Source organism: Myotis nattereri, assembly GCF_964212035.1.
Source record: "Myotis nattereri genome assembly, chromosome: 10".
NCBI lineage: Eukaryota > Metazoa > Chordata > Mammalia > Chiroptera > Vespertilionidae > Myotis > Myotis nattereri.
In genome coordinates, this window is record NC_138085.1 from 56,918,790 (window position 1) to 56,933,393 (window position 14,604).

Here is a 14,604-nt window from a genome sequence, read left to right on the forward strand (position 1 = left end):
TTATGGACCATCCAGAGTGGGGGATGCAAAATCTTTCAGTCTATAGGATCTTTAAGTCATTAATTTGGAAATGTGTTTGGATTGAATTAGAAATTCCCTGAATATTTGTATTTGTTTAGAAATGAAAGAACAGGTGGGTTTCTGTCACACTCTGTATTGTTACTTACTCCAGCCACAGTGACTGCAGGCCTCAGAATCCCCATTTAGCCTTAAAGCCTCTGGTCTCTGGTGAAGATTAGTCTCTGGACAAGGAAAACACACCATTTAGACTGACTCTGATTTCAGCTGACAATGCAGAACTGCAACATGGGAGTTGGTCTGTATTCTGAAATGGGAACAAGCATGGAGTGCATTTGAAGACATTGTCAAGTTCTGTCCTAATTGGGCCCCTGAAGTATAGGATTATATAAAGTTAGAGGCCTGGTGCACAAAATTCATGCACTTGGGGGGGTGTCTCTTAGCCCAGTCTGTGCCTTCTGGCAGTCTGAGAACCCTCAGGGGATGTCCGACTACTGTGGAGGCTGGAGAGGCTCCCACCACCGCCGCTGCACTCGCCAGCCTTGAGCCTGGCATCTGGCTGAGCAGCGCTCCCCCTGTGGGAGCGCCCTGACCACCAGGGGGCAACTCCTATGTTGAGCATCTGCCCCCTGATGGTCAGTGGGTATCATAGCAACCAGTCATTCTGCTGTTTGGTTGATTTGCCTATTAGCTTTTTATTATATAGGACTAGAGGATCGGGCCTAAACTGGCAGTCGGACATCCCTCTCACAATCTGGGACTGCTGGCTCCCAACTGCTCACCTGCCTGCCTGCCTTCCTGATTGCCCGTAACCACTTCTGCCTGCCAGCCTGATCACCCCCTAACCACTCCCCTGCCAGCCTGATCGACGCCTAACTTCTCCCCTGCCAGCCTGGTCACCCCCAACTGCCCTTCCCTGCTGGCCTGGTTGCACCTAACTGCCCTCCCCTGCAGGCCTGGTCATCCCCAACTGCCTTCTCCTGCAGTCCTGGTCCCCCACAACTGCCTTCCCCTGCAGGCCTGGTTACCCCAAACTTACCTCCCCTGCAGTCCTGGTCCCCCCTAAATGCCTTCCTCTGCAGGCCTGGTCGCCCCCAACCTTTGTCCCCTGCAGGCCTTTTCCCCCCCCTAATTGCCCTCCCCTGCAAGCCTGGTCACCCACAACTGCCCTCCCCTGCTGGCCTAGTCACCCCCAACTGCTCTCCCCTGCTGACCTAGTTGCCCCTAACTGCCTTCCCCTGCTGGCCATCTTATGGTGGTCATCTTGTAACCACATGGGGGCGGCCATCTTGTGCGAGGGTGTGATGGTCAATTTGAATATTACCTCTTTATTATATAGGATTCTATAATAGAAGCTTGTAGACTACAACCAAGCCTCCCCGCTAATCTACATGCTGTCCAAGGTTGCACACTTGTTCATCCTGTTGGTTGATGCTCTCTACCAGAGTGTATAAGCAAATAAACCAAAAAATAGGAGACCATTTTTATTGATCTATTTTCTGAGACATAGTTGAGCCAAATATTTCTGCATAATAATCCCAGATAGCAGACAAAAGCCAGTGACATTTCTATATGCTATATACAGGCTAAATCTTAATATGTATATTCTGTTTTATCTATTTAACATACAAATCAATGGAAATATATCTGCATCTATAGCATACAAACATGTTGCTTGAAGTATGCCGAAGATATCCAGAGTATCATTAAATCTTAATCAAATATTTTTCAAATGAATATGTGATTGCAGCTGAAATTAAACGGTGCATTAAACTATAGTGCTACTGGCTAGAACTTTCAAGTTCCTTCCCAGTGTCATCTTTCATAATGTTTCCTTTTAAGTTGGTTTAATAACATAATCATTATTCAGAAATGAGCTTTTGTGAAAAAATTAATAATTACTTTGTCACTATTTATTTAATGAATCCATGGAAAGACTTCATTAAATTATAAATGCCTCGTTACTGATATTCTTATAATAGATTTTTGAAATTATAGTGCGAGCCAGTTATCCATTTCAAGGAAGATACAATGCTGAAAGATCAGTACATGTCCAGTGAAATTACTGCTGGTTTTCCTAATGCAATATTCATGAGAACTTGCCGGAGACAATCACATTTAATCCCAGAGAATAAGAATTTGAAATGAATTCTTTTAAATTGTAATTGTCCATTGGTAAGAAAGTTCAGCAAGTCTTATTGTTTCTATAATTGAAATGGCTTTCTATTCTGTCAACATGGGAGATATGTGTTTGTAGAATATTTACAATTTCTGAATGGAAAAATAAATGTAGGTCCTAAATATAATTGATATTAATATTTTGTGGTTTATATGCATTTTAATGTAATTGTTTTCAAGGGAAAATATGATCCTGTGTCTATCATTTATGATTTATTGTTTTTCAAGGATGTGATGTAACCTGGGTGGGGTAATAATACCTGAATTAGGGTAGAGTGTGTTATCATTTGAGTCTACTTTAGTGGTATACAGTTCTGTTCTAGCAGATGTTGGAGTTTGATCCATGAGATATCAAAGATGTTGGAAGTTCAAGGACTAAATTAACATTTTCAGAGGAAGATTAACATCATTTCAAAGTCAGAAGATTTCCAAGCATTACCAAACCTCATTATCTCTTAATAGTTTGTTTTACTGTGTTGCAAGAAAAGCATCTCTGTGAAGTCTGGGGATTTCTGTACCCTAGAAAATAAGCATTTTACATTTCGTAGTGCAGAAAATTTAGGGATGAGGTAAAGGGACATGTTTGGTTTGCTGCATTTTGTACTTTTAGCTTCTGTTCACGGACCATGAATCTCCTGAAAGCATAGAGCTCTGATGACAATTGACTGTTATGGGTGGGAAACTTTAATAATTTCTTTCAGTCTATCCTGAGATAAGAAACATGCCTGTGATAGAAGAGATCCTAAAAACAATGGGCAACTCTATTGTTTTACAACTCTGTGTTGAAATATGTGATTCCTAGGGCACAACAGGAATTGAAACGTGTTCTATGGAATATTTCTTCCTTACCCCCAGGAAGTGCAACTACTTTGGTCACTCTAGGGTAGTAAAATGTCCTCTGTTCACTGTAGATATAAGAAGTACTTTCAGTTCACTCCTTTGTAATAATAAATGCAGCCTCAGTTAAAGCCGTTCCCTTGGCACTGCATGGGCTGACTGGAAGCTGCCACTTGCACTGGGGTTGTTTCTCTTCTTGTTCCCACAACATTCACTTATCTTCCTTCCTCATCTTCCAAAGGATGAGGCAGAAGAAAGATGACATAAGAGACAGAAATGATCTTAGTTGGCTAATACAATAGTAGCCATCTAGCTGGGCTTAGTCTATGCTTTCAGGAGCATTTTGGCGGGCATTTTGGTGAGTTCTTTTGTGCTGTCAACATCATCACTGGAATTTCTTTACCTGCAGTTCCCTTGAGGAGGGTGGGTACTCCTCCTTCAGATGGTCATTTAGGATTCCCCCCTCACTCCCCAGGTACCCGTTACTGCTTTTCCTGGTTCTTTCTGTTGCGTTCTCTTCACCACTCACCACCCCTCACCGCGGGGGCTCTCTTGGACAGGACACAACACAATTCTGAGCAGGCTTCCTAACCCAATTTCCACTGGCAATGCTCACGTGTTCTTTGTTCTAACAAACTCATTCACAAGTGATTCCTGTCACAGTAATATCTTTGCTCTGCCGTCACTTCATCACCTAGTCACTGTCTTTCCCCTTGAAGGTTTCTCAGGCAAGAATCAAATCCCAGTTTACTGAACCGCTGCCACCAAATTCCAGGAGACAAGAACCAAACTTTCTGAAGTTCTGCCTTCCACCTTGGCTGTACCTGCAAAACATGTTATATCCCAATTCTCCCCCCAAGTCCTCTTCTAATGATCGATCTCCTCTTGGCCTTTCTTTTCTCTTTCATGGGCTGGAAATAACAGTAGGTCCCAAATTTAAGGTGCCAAGAGCTATTTTCAGTGATGTCCTTTGCAAGTTTGGCTTAGTCAGCTTTTTACCTCATTTTGTAATAAGAAAAGAGTGATCTATTTGTTTTTAACTGATTATTTTAAGATTGCAACTGAAACGGAGACAAAAACATTTTATTGTAAATCCCATTGCATCTAAATAGCAGTGGCTTTCTGTCCTCTATACAATATTTTAAGCACACATTAGCTGATACATTTGTAAAATCTGCAAGGCATAATGCAAGGTCCTATGCTGTTCCTACTCCAGCAGGAAAGAGAAAACAGGTAGCAAGGAACATCTAGAGTTACCAATTCTGCTACCTAAAGTTAGGATGAGCCAATATTCCCCAAATTCAGCCTAATATAATGATGAGGAGCATAAATCCTAGAGCCAGACTGCCTGGATTTGAATCACAGTTTTTTCTCTCTCTAACTCTGTGACCTTAGCCAGGTTACTTAATCACATTGTGCTTAGTTTCCTTGTCTGTCAAATGGAGATAAAATAGTACCTTTCTCACAGCCATCTTATGAGAAATACCAGAGTTAGTATTACAGTTAGAACTTAGAACACTATAAAGGTGTTTGCTAAATAAAGATAATGCCTAAAAGAGAATGCCTGCATCTCTGCATGGACTTCCCTGAGTCCCCTGGATGAATGTTGGATACATTTAAAGTTTTATTGGAAACCCAGTGTTGTTGTTGTTGTGTGTGTTTATCACCTGAATCATTCTACACAATCTGGAATAACTTATAATGGCATACATTTTGAAGTAAGGATTATGAAAAATATGGTAGAAAATAAAAATAAGTCCAGGGGACAACAGTATTCCATTCTAGTCTATGCAGCTAGAAAAACTGTCCTACTCACTTTGACTCTGAGTTTCCTAATAACCAAAGTCAAAAATGAAATATGAAAAAAAGAAATTTAATTTTGTCATATTGTCTGTCAAGCCTGAAACAAAAATTAAAAAAAAAATTAGAAACCATATTAACCTATTATAAGAAAAAGACCTTTTATGGACAACAAGGACCAGGAAAAAGAAAACTAGAAACCGTTAGGATGTGTGCATGAGGGGGGCAATGAGCACTGTCCAAATAACACCTTCATGTACTTCTCTTTAATCAATGCAGTTTTTGACAGCGTTTTTGTATAACAGTTCTCAATGTAAGCTGATACTCTTGCTGTTTAGCTCAATGCGGAGAATCTGTCAAGATATCTAAAGGATGCGGTCCAAATATTCAGGTTTTCAATATTCTGATGGTTAATTTCTGCAGAAATGGATGGAGTACATGCCCTTTAAATTCCTCTGACCCCAGGGAGTTCTTCCCAATGGAGGTTTGACGAAAGGTGAACTACAGAGAATTTGAGGTTATGTACACGAACAAGGGCCTGCAGTGCTTTAAAAACCCACTGAACTCATGATAAAGTTGACAGTCCTACTGTTAGAGAATGTTTCTCAGAAGCAGAGGACACAAGCCCATGTTTCTTTGCCACCGTGTAGTATGCGGTTCTAAAGTTAACAATAACAAACCCTGTGCTTAGAATTAGATTTGCAACGCTGTTTTGCATAATCCAGAGAGGGGGGTTGATAATCATAGCTAGCCATATCTTAGCTTAGATGGAAAGTAACAACGAGGGAACTGAATTCTAATTCCAGTACCCATCCACCCATTAAGTTATGTGACCTTGAGCAAGTCATTGCACCTTCTTGTGTCATAGTTTCATCATCTATAAAATAAACTGAATGCATTTCAGGCTGGTAGAATTGGATGATGTGTGTGTGTGTGTGTGTGTGTGTGTGTGTGTGTGTGTGTGTGAGAGAGAGTAATGACTAAAAAACTGCACTTAAATGCCTGCCTGCATGCCCATACCTTTGCGAGTGACTTTCTATATCGTGATTATTTGTCAGTTGTCTCTAAACAGACTTCATAGCTCTGTTTTCCCCAGTTATTAAAAGGGAGAATGTCAAGCCTCATTTTTCTCATGAAATGTAAAGAGTGGATTAAAGGAGCGGTGAGATGGGACATGAAAGGCTGTCCTTTCACACAGTCAGCTGTGCATGTTGTCTGTGGCAACCTCTGAGAAGGAGGCAGCTCAATTCTTTTGAAAGTGTCTTTTGGAATATCAATTATCCATGAAAGAGATGCTTCAGATTTACCCAAATGTCAAGAACCTTTCTTCCACATGAGTTTTTCAGAAGTAAAATCGGAGGAAAACAGCCGTTGTCTGAAGCATGTCTTGATCGATATCCTGTATGTAATTCTAACTAAATGCTGACAGATCAGCGCAACTTTATATAACTTTTTTCCCCCCTCCTCTCTTCCAGCACCAAGGAAAAATTGGAGTTAAATTTAATGTTGGGACAGATGACATCGCCATCGAAGAGTCCAATGCAATCATTAACGATGGGAAATACCACGTAGTGCGTTTCACGAGGAGTGGTGGCAATGCCACGCTACAGGTGGACAGCTGGCCAGTGATCGAGCGCTACCCTGCAGGTAAGCCAGTGAATGGGTATCCGGGGAAGATTTAATGAAAAACAAAACACTGTTTTGCGTTCAATTCACCCAATTGTGGGTTTTCTGAGAAACCATCATGTATTTATTGGACTTTAGAGTCATGTGAATGTCCTGCTGTCCTAAACTGTTCTTGATATGATGTACAAATGGCATTTTACAGAGGAACTTGAAGGCACACGTTACCGTTTGTGAAATTTAGAACATCAGTGAAATCAGAAAAATGCACACATAAAAGGCACACCATGTCAAAGCTGTGTTTTTTTTTTTTTTTTTTTTTTAAATTGGATCCTTTCATTTGAACAAAGGAAAGGCTTTGTCAAAAGTAACAGAGTGAAAATTTAAAGCTAAGGGAGGGAATATTATAACCCGTTTCCCTGAAAGGAAATAGAACCAGGTGATTCCTTTGATGGTGATATGCAGCTGAATCTCATGAAATGTGCAGGCGGGCCATGGGACAACCGGAGAAGCAGTAAAGGAACTATTTGTAGTACCTGTAAGTCAGTAGCTATAAGAGCCTGAAAATAAATGAGGTTTGTTTTCACTGTCACATAGCTGTGGGGTTTCACGAGGATTCTGACACCAGCATCACTCATTTCAAGTCTCTAAAATGAACGTGAGGCTATCATAGAGAAAATAAAAATGATCGTGTTCATAGTTCATGAGCTTTGTGAGTGCTGCGCTATTGAAACAAAGGCAGTAGATTTTAAATTTAAGCCGTTGTTACTTGTGATTGCATATATTCTCAATTAAAGTAACATGTTATTTTAAAGTAAAATGCAAATTAAAAGTGTAAAGGTATTTATTGCAATTATAATCCTCTCTACATTTTGGTACAAAGGAGTTTACTAAAAACATCAATCTCATTTTTCCCTGCTCCCCTTTTAGATAGAACTGGATTTTTGTTGGCATGTGGATGTGTTTTTTTTTAAAGAAGAGCTATAGAACAGTAGGAAGAAAGAGTGTAAAAAGAAATTTTCATTTTGCACAATAACAATGATTACCTAAAGGTATCTATGAGCCCCTCTATTACAAGTACTTTGTTTCTTGGAAGAAACAATTTGAGGAAATAACTAACTTGCTAAATAAAGATCAAGCTTCCTTAGTACTGACTCACGATTATGGAATCGAGTGTCTGTGATGCCCTTGTGCACCATTGCTGATTTATAAAATTTTACATCTCTAACCCTCATCTCAAACCTCTTTTATAAACTTTGTGCTCTTCAAATATTTGCTCAATTAAATGCAGTATAAAGCTGCTCTATAACAAAATTTAGAAGCAAGCTCATTAATAATAACTGCCTATTATAGTACTGGCAAATAGTGGGTACTTAGTAAATATTTGCAGAATTGATATCCTGGGGAATTATCCCAATTTTACATTGTAATTATGAGAATGTGTACCTTCTGTGGCCGCCTGTAGTAAGGTGGACTGGAAGACTGGGAGGAAAGTGCCTGAAATCTGTACACATTGTTACATAGCCCCCAACAATCCCTTATTGCATTTACTGAAATCCTAGTTGAAATGTATTGTTTTTAATAACTACATCCTTGATGGAATTACAGAAAAGTAAATTGGTGAATTTCTTAAAAGACAATGAATGAATACCTCCTTACTGAGAGGAAGTCATGGCCCTGGACTCCATAAAAGACAGAAAGCAGGATGAGATCTAGATCCTGACCCTGGAATATGTTATCTGTTAATAGTGGACATGAACATGTAAAATGCTCCATTTATTATTATTACAGAGTGGCAGTTGCCTCTTGAAGCCTAGCTTTGTTTCACCAGTTAATGATTTAAACGTACCTTCATTTAGAAACTTTTTCACTCTTTCCACACTTTCCAAATTGGTATCTTTAAGAACGCTGTTCTGGTGAATGTTAATGATGACCTATGTTGGGGGAGAGAAGAATTCCCACTCTCAACTAAGTCTGAATTAAACTAAATTGAAAGTGGCTACACTGGGCTTTATTATATTAATATTCATAATTCACCTCTAAAAGGGAAGTATGGTTTGCATTTCCCAAGCACAGATCATCAGAACCTAGTTTACTAGTGCATTATTAGTTCACGCGGGTAAATATTTTTGTTTTTAAATTTTTTCATACCTCACTATTTTATTATAGCTCATGTGATTAAATAGACCAGATATGGTGTACTAGCTATAGTTCAAAAAAGTTATGGTCCCTGTGTTTTTGTGGCATGTCAATATTCAATTTGAATAGTGGTCATTAAGATCAGGCAGTATTGATTAAGTCAGCAAATATTTGCATTTTTTTTCTGGACTAATATCTGTTTAACACATATAATGTCCTTATTTACCAATTAAATGAGTGTTCAGTATAAAAATATACATGTATTTAAAAATCAGAATCTGGCAATGTCATGGTAATGAGCAAATCTTTAGAAATAGATATTTTATATGCAACCTCTTATATTTAGTCCTTTACCAAAAAAGTATTTTAGATAATATTAACAAACACAGAGCAAGCAAAGCTGCAGTTACTCTGAAGGGTGCAAGCAAGGGTAAAATGCAGTTTGCCCTCAAGAAAATTAGAGCACCTGTGGGGAATTTAAATATATGCATATACAAAGTTAATGATCAATATGTGAAGAGCTCACAGGAGTCACCATCGTTGCCATCATCTGCTCTGTGTGCATTTCAGCATGATGCTGAGGTAGGAAATAAGCCGTGAAAATGTCAAATACCCTTTTTTCTTGGAGCTTCATCTGCCACAACTCCATGAAGGCAGAGTACAAATTTAAGTGTCATCTAGATTAAAGTTGTTAGAACAGAGCGATTTTATGTATAAGTTTAATAGAAATGTCTAGTATATCTCTTTTATGTTGGTTTGTGGATGGCTATTTTTATTTTTAAAAATTTGTGTTATTATTCATTAGAAAAATAGTTGGACCATAGCCTTTACCACCAAATTCTATAAGGAGAGAAGAAGGAACCAACGGACTATACTTGGTTCCTTTTAAAGTGCCTGTGCAGAAAAATATAGATAATAAGGGCTGAAATTAGTAATTAAGTATAACACTTAACCCTTCATTATAGGGCTTTGTGGTAAGTACTTTTATATGAGGCAATTTATCTGGTTGCGACACTATCCTATATAATAAAACCTTAGTATTCAATCTGACCGAATGGCGGAATGACTGGAAGAACGACCAGTCACTATGACGCACACTGACCACCAGGGGGGCAGACACTCAATGCAGGAGCTGACCCCTGGTGGTTAGTGTTCTTCCAAAGGGGGAGCGCTGCTCAGCCAGAAGCCAGGCTCATGGCTGACAAGAGCAGTGGCAGTGGCGGGAGCCTCTCCCGCCTCCACTGCAGGCGGGTAGTAAGGAGCAAGGGGTCCCAGACTGCAAGAGCTCCGGACTGCAAGAGCCCTGGACTACGAGAGGGCACAGGCTGGGCTGAGGCGCCCCCCCAGTGCATGAATTTTGGGCACCGGGCCTCTAGTACCTTTAATAAAAAGCACCTAAAGCATTGACCAGAGGTACCCCACCCGTAATGGTCTGGAAGGCTTTCATAGAGAAAGTAATTAGTAGAGGTAGATTAGATACTCTTTTGGAATGTATGAAATAATCCCAATAACTCAACAATTTTCATTTTAGAATAAATACTGAATTTTCTGCATAGGGACCCAGTTTCTGTTATTTTCTGTGCATGGAGCAAACTCTCTCTCTCTCTGTGTATATAAAAGCCTAAGCAACTGAATGACTGGTAGACCGGTTGCTATGAGGCACACTGACCACCAAGGGGCAAACACTCAACACAGGAGCTTCCCCCTGGTGGTCAGTGCACTCCCACAACCAACCTCCCGCGGTCCCTGCCCCTGTCTGGCCAACCACTCGTGGCCTCTCCCCTCAGCAGGCCAACCTCCCACGATCCTTCCCTCTAGATGCCGGCTGGCTTCCCGATTGGCCCCAATCATCAGCCAGGCCAAGAGACCCCACCTGTGCATGAATTTGTGCACCAGGCTTCTAGTAGAAATAATATTTTGCAAACCATTTAAAGTTGAGAAAACCATTTATTGATGCTTATCAGTTAAATCTCTAGAATATGCTGCATCATTAATCTCTGATTTGCCCCTAATTACAGTTATATAGCAAAATTTTTCTCTCCAGAAAAATAGACTTCTCATAATGTTAATCCACAAAGCCAAACACACTATCTTGCTTGCTCAGACTAAAGATTGCTCCATATAAATCACAATTACCTTTGAAAATAAACTTTTGACTACTTTTCTACCACAGTGTGCCAAAAACATGTCCTTTATATTATGTATATTAAGGTCAAATACTCATTGTATTCTTGTCAAGTTAACACCTCAAATCAACACATATTTAAAGGAGGTATATACTATATTAAAGGAACATGCTAGGTTTACCATCTGGTTAAAGGGATAAGTAAAAAATGTTCAAGATTCAAAATATAATATGTGAGGAAGTATAAATTATCATTTCATATTTGGCTAATTTTTGAATAAGATAGAAAGAAAATATATTGTAAGGAGGAAGATGCCTGTTTGGAAAAACTTGGTTGGGAACTTAAAAGACTAGATTTTTAACTGGAGGAAGGCATGCATTCAGTTTAATGGGATTAGCAGGAAGAGACAGAGACAGAAAATACATAGAAAGTTATTAAATAGTCCAGGTATCAAAAAATAAAAGCTTAACATTGGTATGGAAAAAAAAAAGGATGAATGTAGAATACATTATAAGACCTGGTGAACAACTAAATAAAAGGGGAGTCATTCCACTTTTTAGCTTCTATCTCTTTCTCTCTTTTTTAAACCATTAATTATTCAATATCCGAATGCTGTAGATGTCACCAGACTGCACTAGGTAGCAATGAAGTGGAAATCTGCAGTGAGAATAAATAGAGAGGTTAAAGACATAGTTTTTGCTATGAGATCTAAGATCCAAGTTTACTTTGGGGGACAAAAAAATGATTCAGCAAACCTAATTTAAATAAATTGTAACTTCAAAATTAATAGTAGAGAGTTTAACTGCTATTAGAAAGGAGAAAGTGGTGGTCAGGAGTGGTGTACCAGAGTAGATTCCAATAGGGATTTAAAGATTTGGAAGAAGCAGAGGAATAGCCCAAGAAGAGACTTGGCATTTGCAAGAGGGAAGGAACTTCAAAGATCTTCTATTCCAGCTCCTTCATTTTCCAGAAAATAAAGTGGAATCTTGGAGAGGCTAATTGACCTGATCAAGATCACTATGCTAGCTGGGGACTCTTGTCTTCTGTCTCTGTGCACCTTACTGTATGCTGTATAGGAGGCAGAAACCAAAATGAAGAGAGATCATTTTAGGTAGTCTTCCATGTAGCAAAGTACAATTTTTATAACTAATGTTACGACTTACATGATTGGTAATAGCTGAATATTTTAGTCTATATCACAACCACTGCCAACCCACACAGACACATACATACACTAACAATTATCTAAGAAATGTTAAAAATAATAAACACACAGAATAAAAATAATTTTCTTACAAAATTATTTTGCTACTATTAAATTTTTGAATCAATACTTCTTAGTAGGCACTGATTATTTTCTGACCTCATGTTTAAAATTCTTCTTGAAAATTAAGTAAATAAGTAGGAATCATTATTCTTTGATTGTTCCTACTGCACTCAACCTTCAGGTTGGCACTATTTCCAATGTTTTGTATTTATTCTTGGTATTTATTTCTCAGTGACATCACATGACACTTAGTTGATTTCACTAGCCAGAAGAGGAGTGAGTCATTAGATGATTTAGATATTAAAATCCTTAAGAATTACTTGGGAGAAAAACTATATCTAAATAGAAGACTTGTCCCATGTCTTGGTTAAAGGTATAGATATAGGAAATGTTGGACCGGATCTTCTTTCCCTCCTACAAAGGTTAAGACATTGGGAATATAACTTTCTGGTGGAAATTGATAAACCATGCAAAAGAATTAAATCACGCCAAGACCGGTTTGGCTCAGTGGATAGAGCGTCGGCCTGCGGACTGAGGGGTCCCAGGTTCGATTCCGGTCAAGGGCATGTACCTGGGCTGCGGGCACATCCCCAGTGGGAGATGTGCAGGAGGCGGCTGATCGATGTTTCTCTCCCATCGATGTTTCTAACTCTCTATCTCTCTCCCTTCCTCTCTGTAAAAAATCAATAAAATATATTAAAAAAAAAAGAATTAAATCACTTTTTAAAATAGATTACCAATTTTTGGTAGACCCAACATAAGACATGATAATCAGTAGTTGGCTCATAGTAAGGTAACTTAATAAATAATTGTGAGAAAAATCCCAGGTTCCTCATTCAAATTCCATCCTAAAACATTGTTCCTGCCCCGACCTTTTAGCTCAGTTGGTTGGAGCATCATCTCATGCACCACAAGGTTGTGGGTTTGATTCCTGGTCAGGAAACATACCTAGCTTGCAGGTTCTACTCATGGTCGAGGCCCTAGGAGAGGCAGCTAATCAGTGTGTGTGTGTGTGTGTGTGTTTTCTTATCCCTCTCTCTCTAAAATCAATAAAAATATATCCTCAGGTGAGGATTAAAAAAAATAAGCATTGTCTGTTGCTGGTGGGTTTAGCCAAAATATACATACTTACATGCATGGTGAAATATATAAATATTTGGATTCTATTTGACATAGTAAATGTTTACTAATTCAAAATTTCCAAGTACAGCTTACATTCTGTGAGGGCTCTGAAGCCTCATACACTGTGGCTATGTTACATAGAGCTAAGGGCTAAAGCTCTGGCAGTTCTGTTGGTAATTATCTTCTTTCATGGTGTTCAGTTTTCCTGGGACTTTAGGGGCTTTTCTTAATAATGCAACATAATGAACTTTTTATTGAGTAGTATATTAAATGCATCTTCCCAAAATGCTTAGCTTCAGAGAAATTTTATCCAAGGAGATGGAAGGATATGAGGTATTCCCACTTCTCGCTCATTCCTATATATTTTCAATGACCTGGATTTTTTTATTTTTTAATACCAAAGAGATATTACTATTACTATAATGCAACCACTGTAGAAATGTTAATGTCTGAAAAAGTAAATATATATATATATATATATATATATATATATATATATATATATATTAAAAGAAAGAAAAAGTCCCTCTGATGATTTGGTGGGCTTTGGTATCATTTAGACTATAGAAGCTGGAAAAATACAACGAAAGAAAGGAAAAGAAAATAATAGATATGTGGATGATAGATATGTGGATGATAGATATATGGAAGAGTAGGGACAATTCTTTTTTACAGGAGAATTCAAATGAACAAATGTAGAAGGATGATGGAAGTAGATGTTCTGCACTAAACTTCAAAGTATTACTTTTTGAAAGCACCAGATGTGCTGAAATTAGTGGGGAGAATTTTGAGCGGAGACTCGTAATTTATGTATCTCCACCAAGGAGAAAACATAAACTTTCTGCAGATAGACTCAGAAGACCACCTTAACTAAGTGAACAACTTAACATCACCAGTAATAAGAAATATGGGCTTCATGCACCTGCTGATATGATGCATTGTGAAAAGCACTTCATATCTTTCCTATTCTTGGTATTCTCCACAAAAGTGCATGACCTCAATCTAATCATGAAAAATGCACTGTGGGAATCTGGATTGGATCCTGTAACAGTAAAGGGATTATTTAAAACTGGTGAAACATAATAAAGTCTGTATACTGTAGTTCACAATCTAGTACCAATGTTAATTTCTTGGGTTTAGTGATTGTCCAATAGTTATTTAAGATGTTAATACTGGGGGAAGATAGATGAAAGGCATGTGGAATTCTCATTACTTCTTTTACAACTTTTCTATAAGTTGATATTTTTAAATAAAAAAATTAAATTGTTTTTATCTAAAAATTCCTTTTAGTCAATTCTATATAGTATAATATTATTCTAGAAAAAAAGATTTGAAACAATAAAACTTCTTGTTTTTGTAGACCTGGCATGTTATGTGTAATTGTGAATGAATTATATATTAACATTTCATATGGTTATTAGAAAAGTATGTTTATTCTTAAGGAATATAAACCTTATTTCTGTCACAATTCAGAGGTATAAACTAATCTAATAT

General features: G+C 38.2%; 1 protein-coding gene across 5 annotated transcripts in view; it reads left to right on the forward strand.

Moving 5' to 3' along the window:
* NRXN1 (neurexin 1) overlaps positions 1-14,604 on the forward strand; it is a 1,005,506-nt gene that overhangs the window by 850,135 nt on the left and 140,767 nt on the right. For all 5 annotated transcript variants that reach the window (XM_081100745.1, XM_081100749.1, XM_081100746.1 and 2 more), the window contains one exon: positions 6,309-6,480. In XM_081100745.1, coding sequence (XP_080956871.1) covers positions 6,309-6,480 — 172 coding nt within the window. The remainder of the gene's footprint in view (positions 1-6,308; positions 6,481-14,604) is intronic.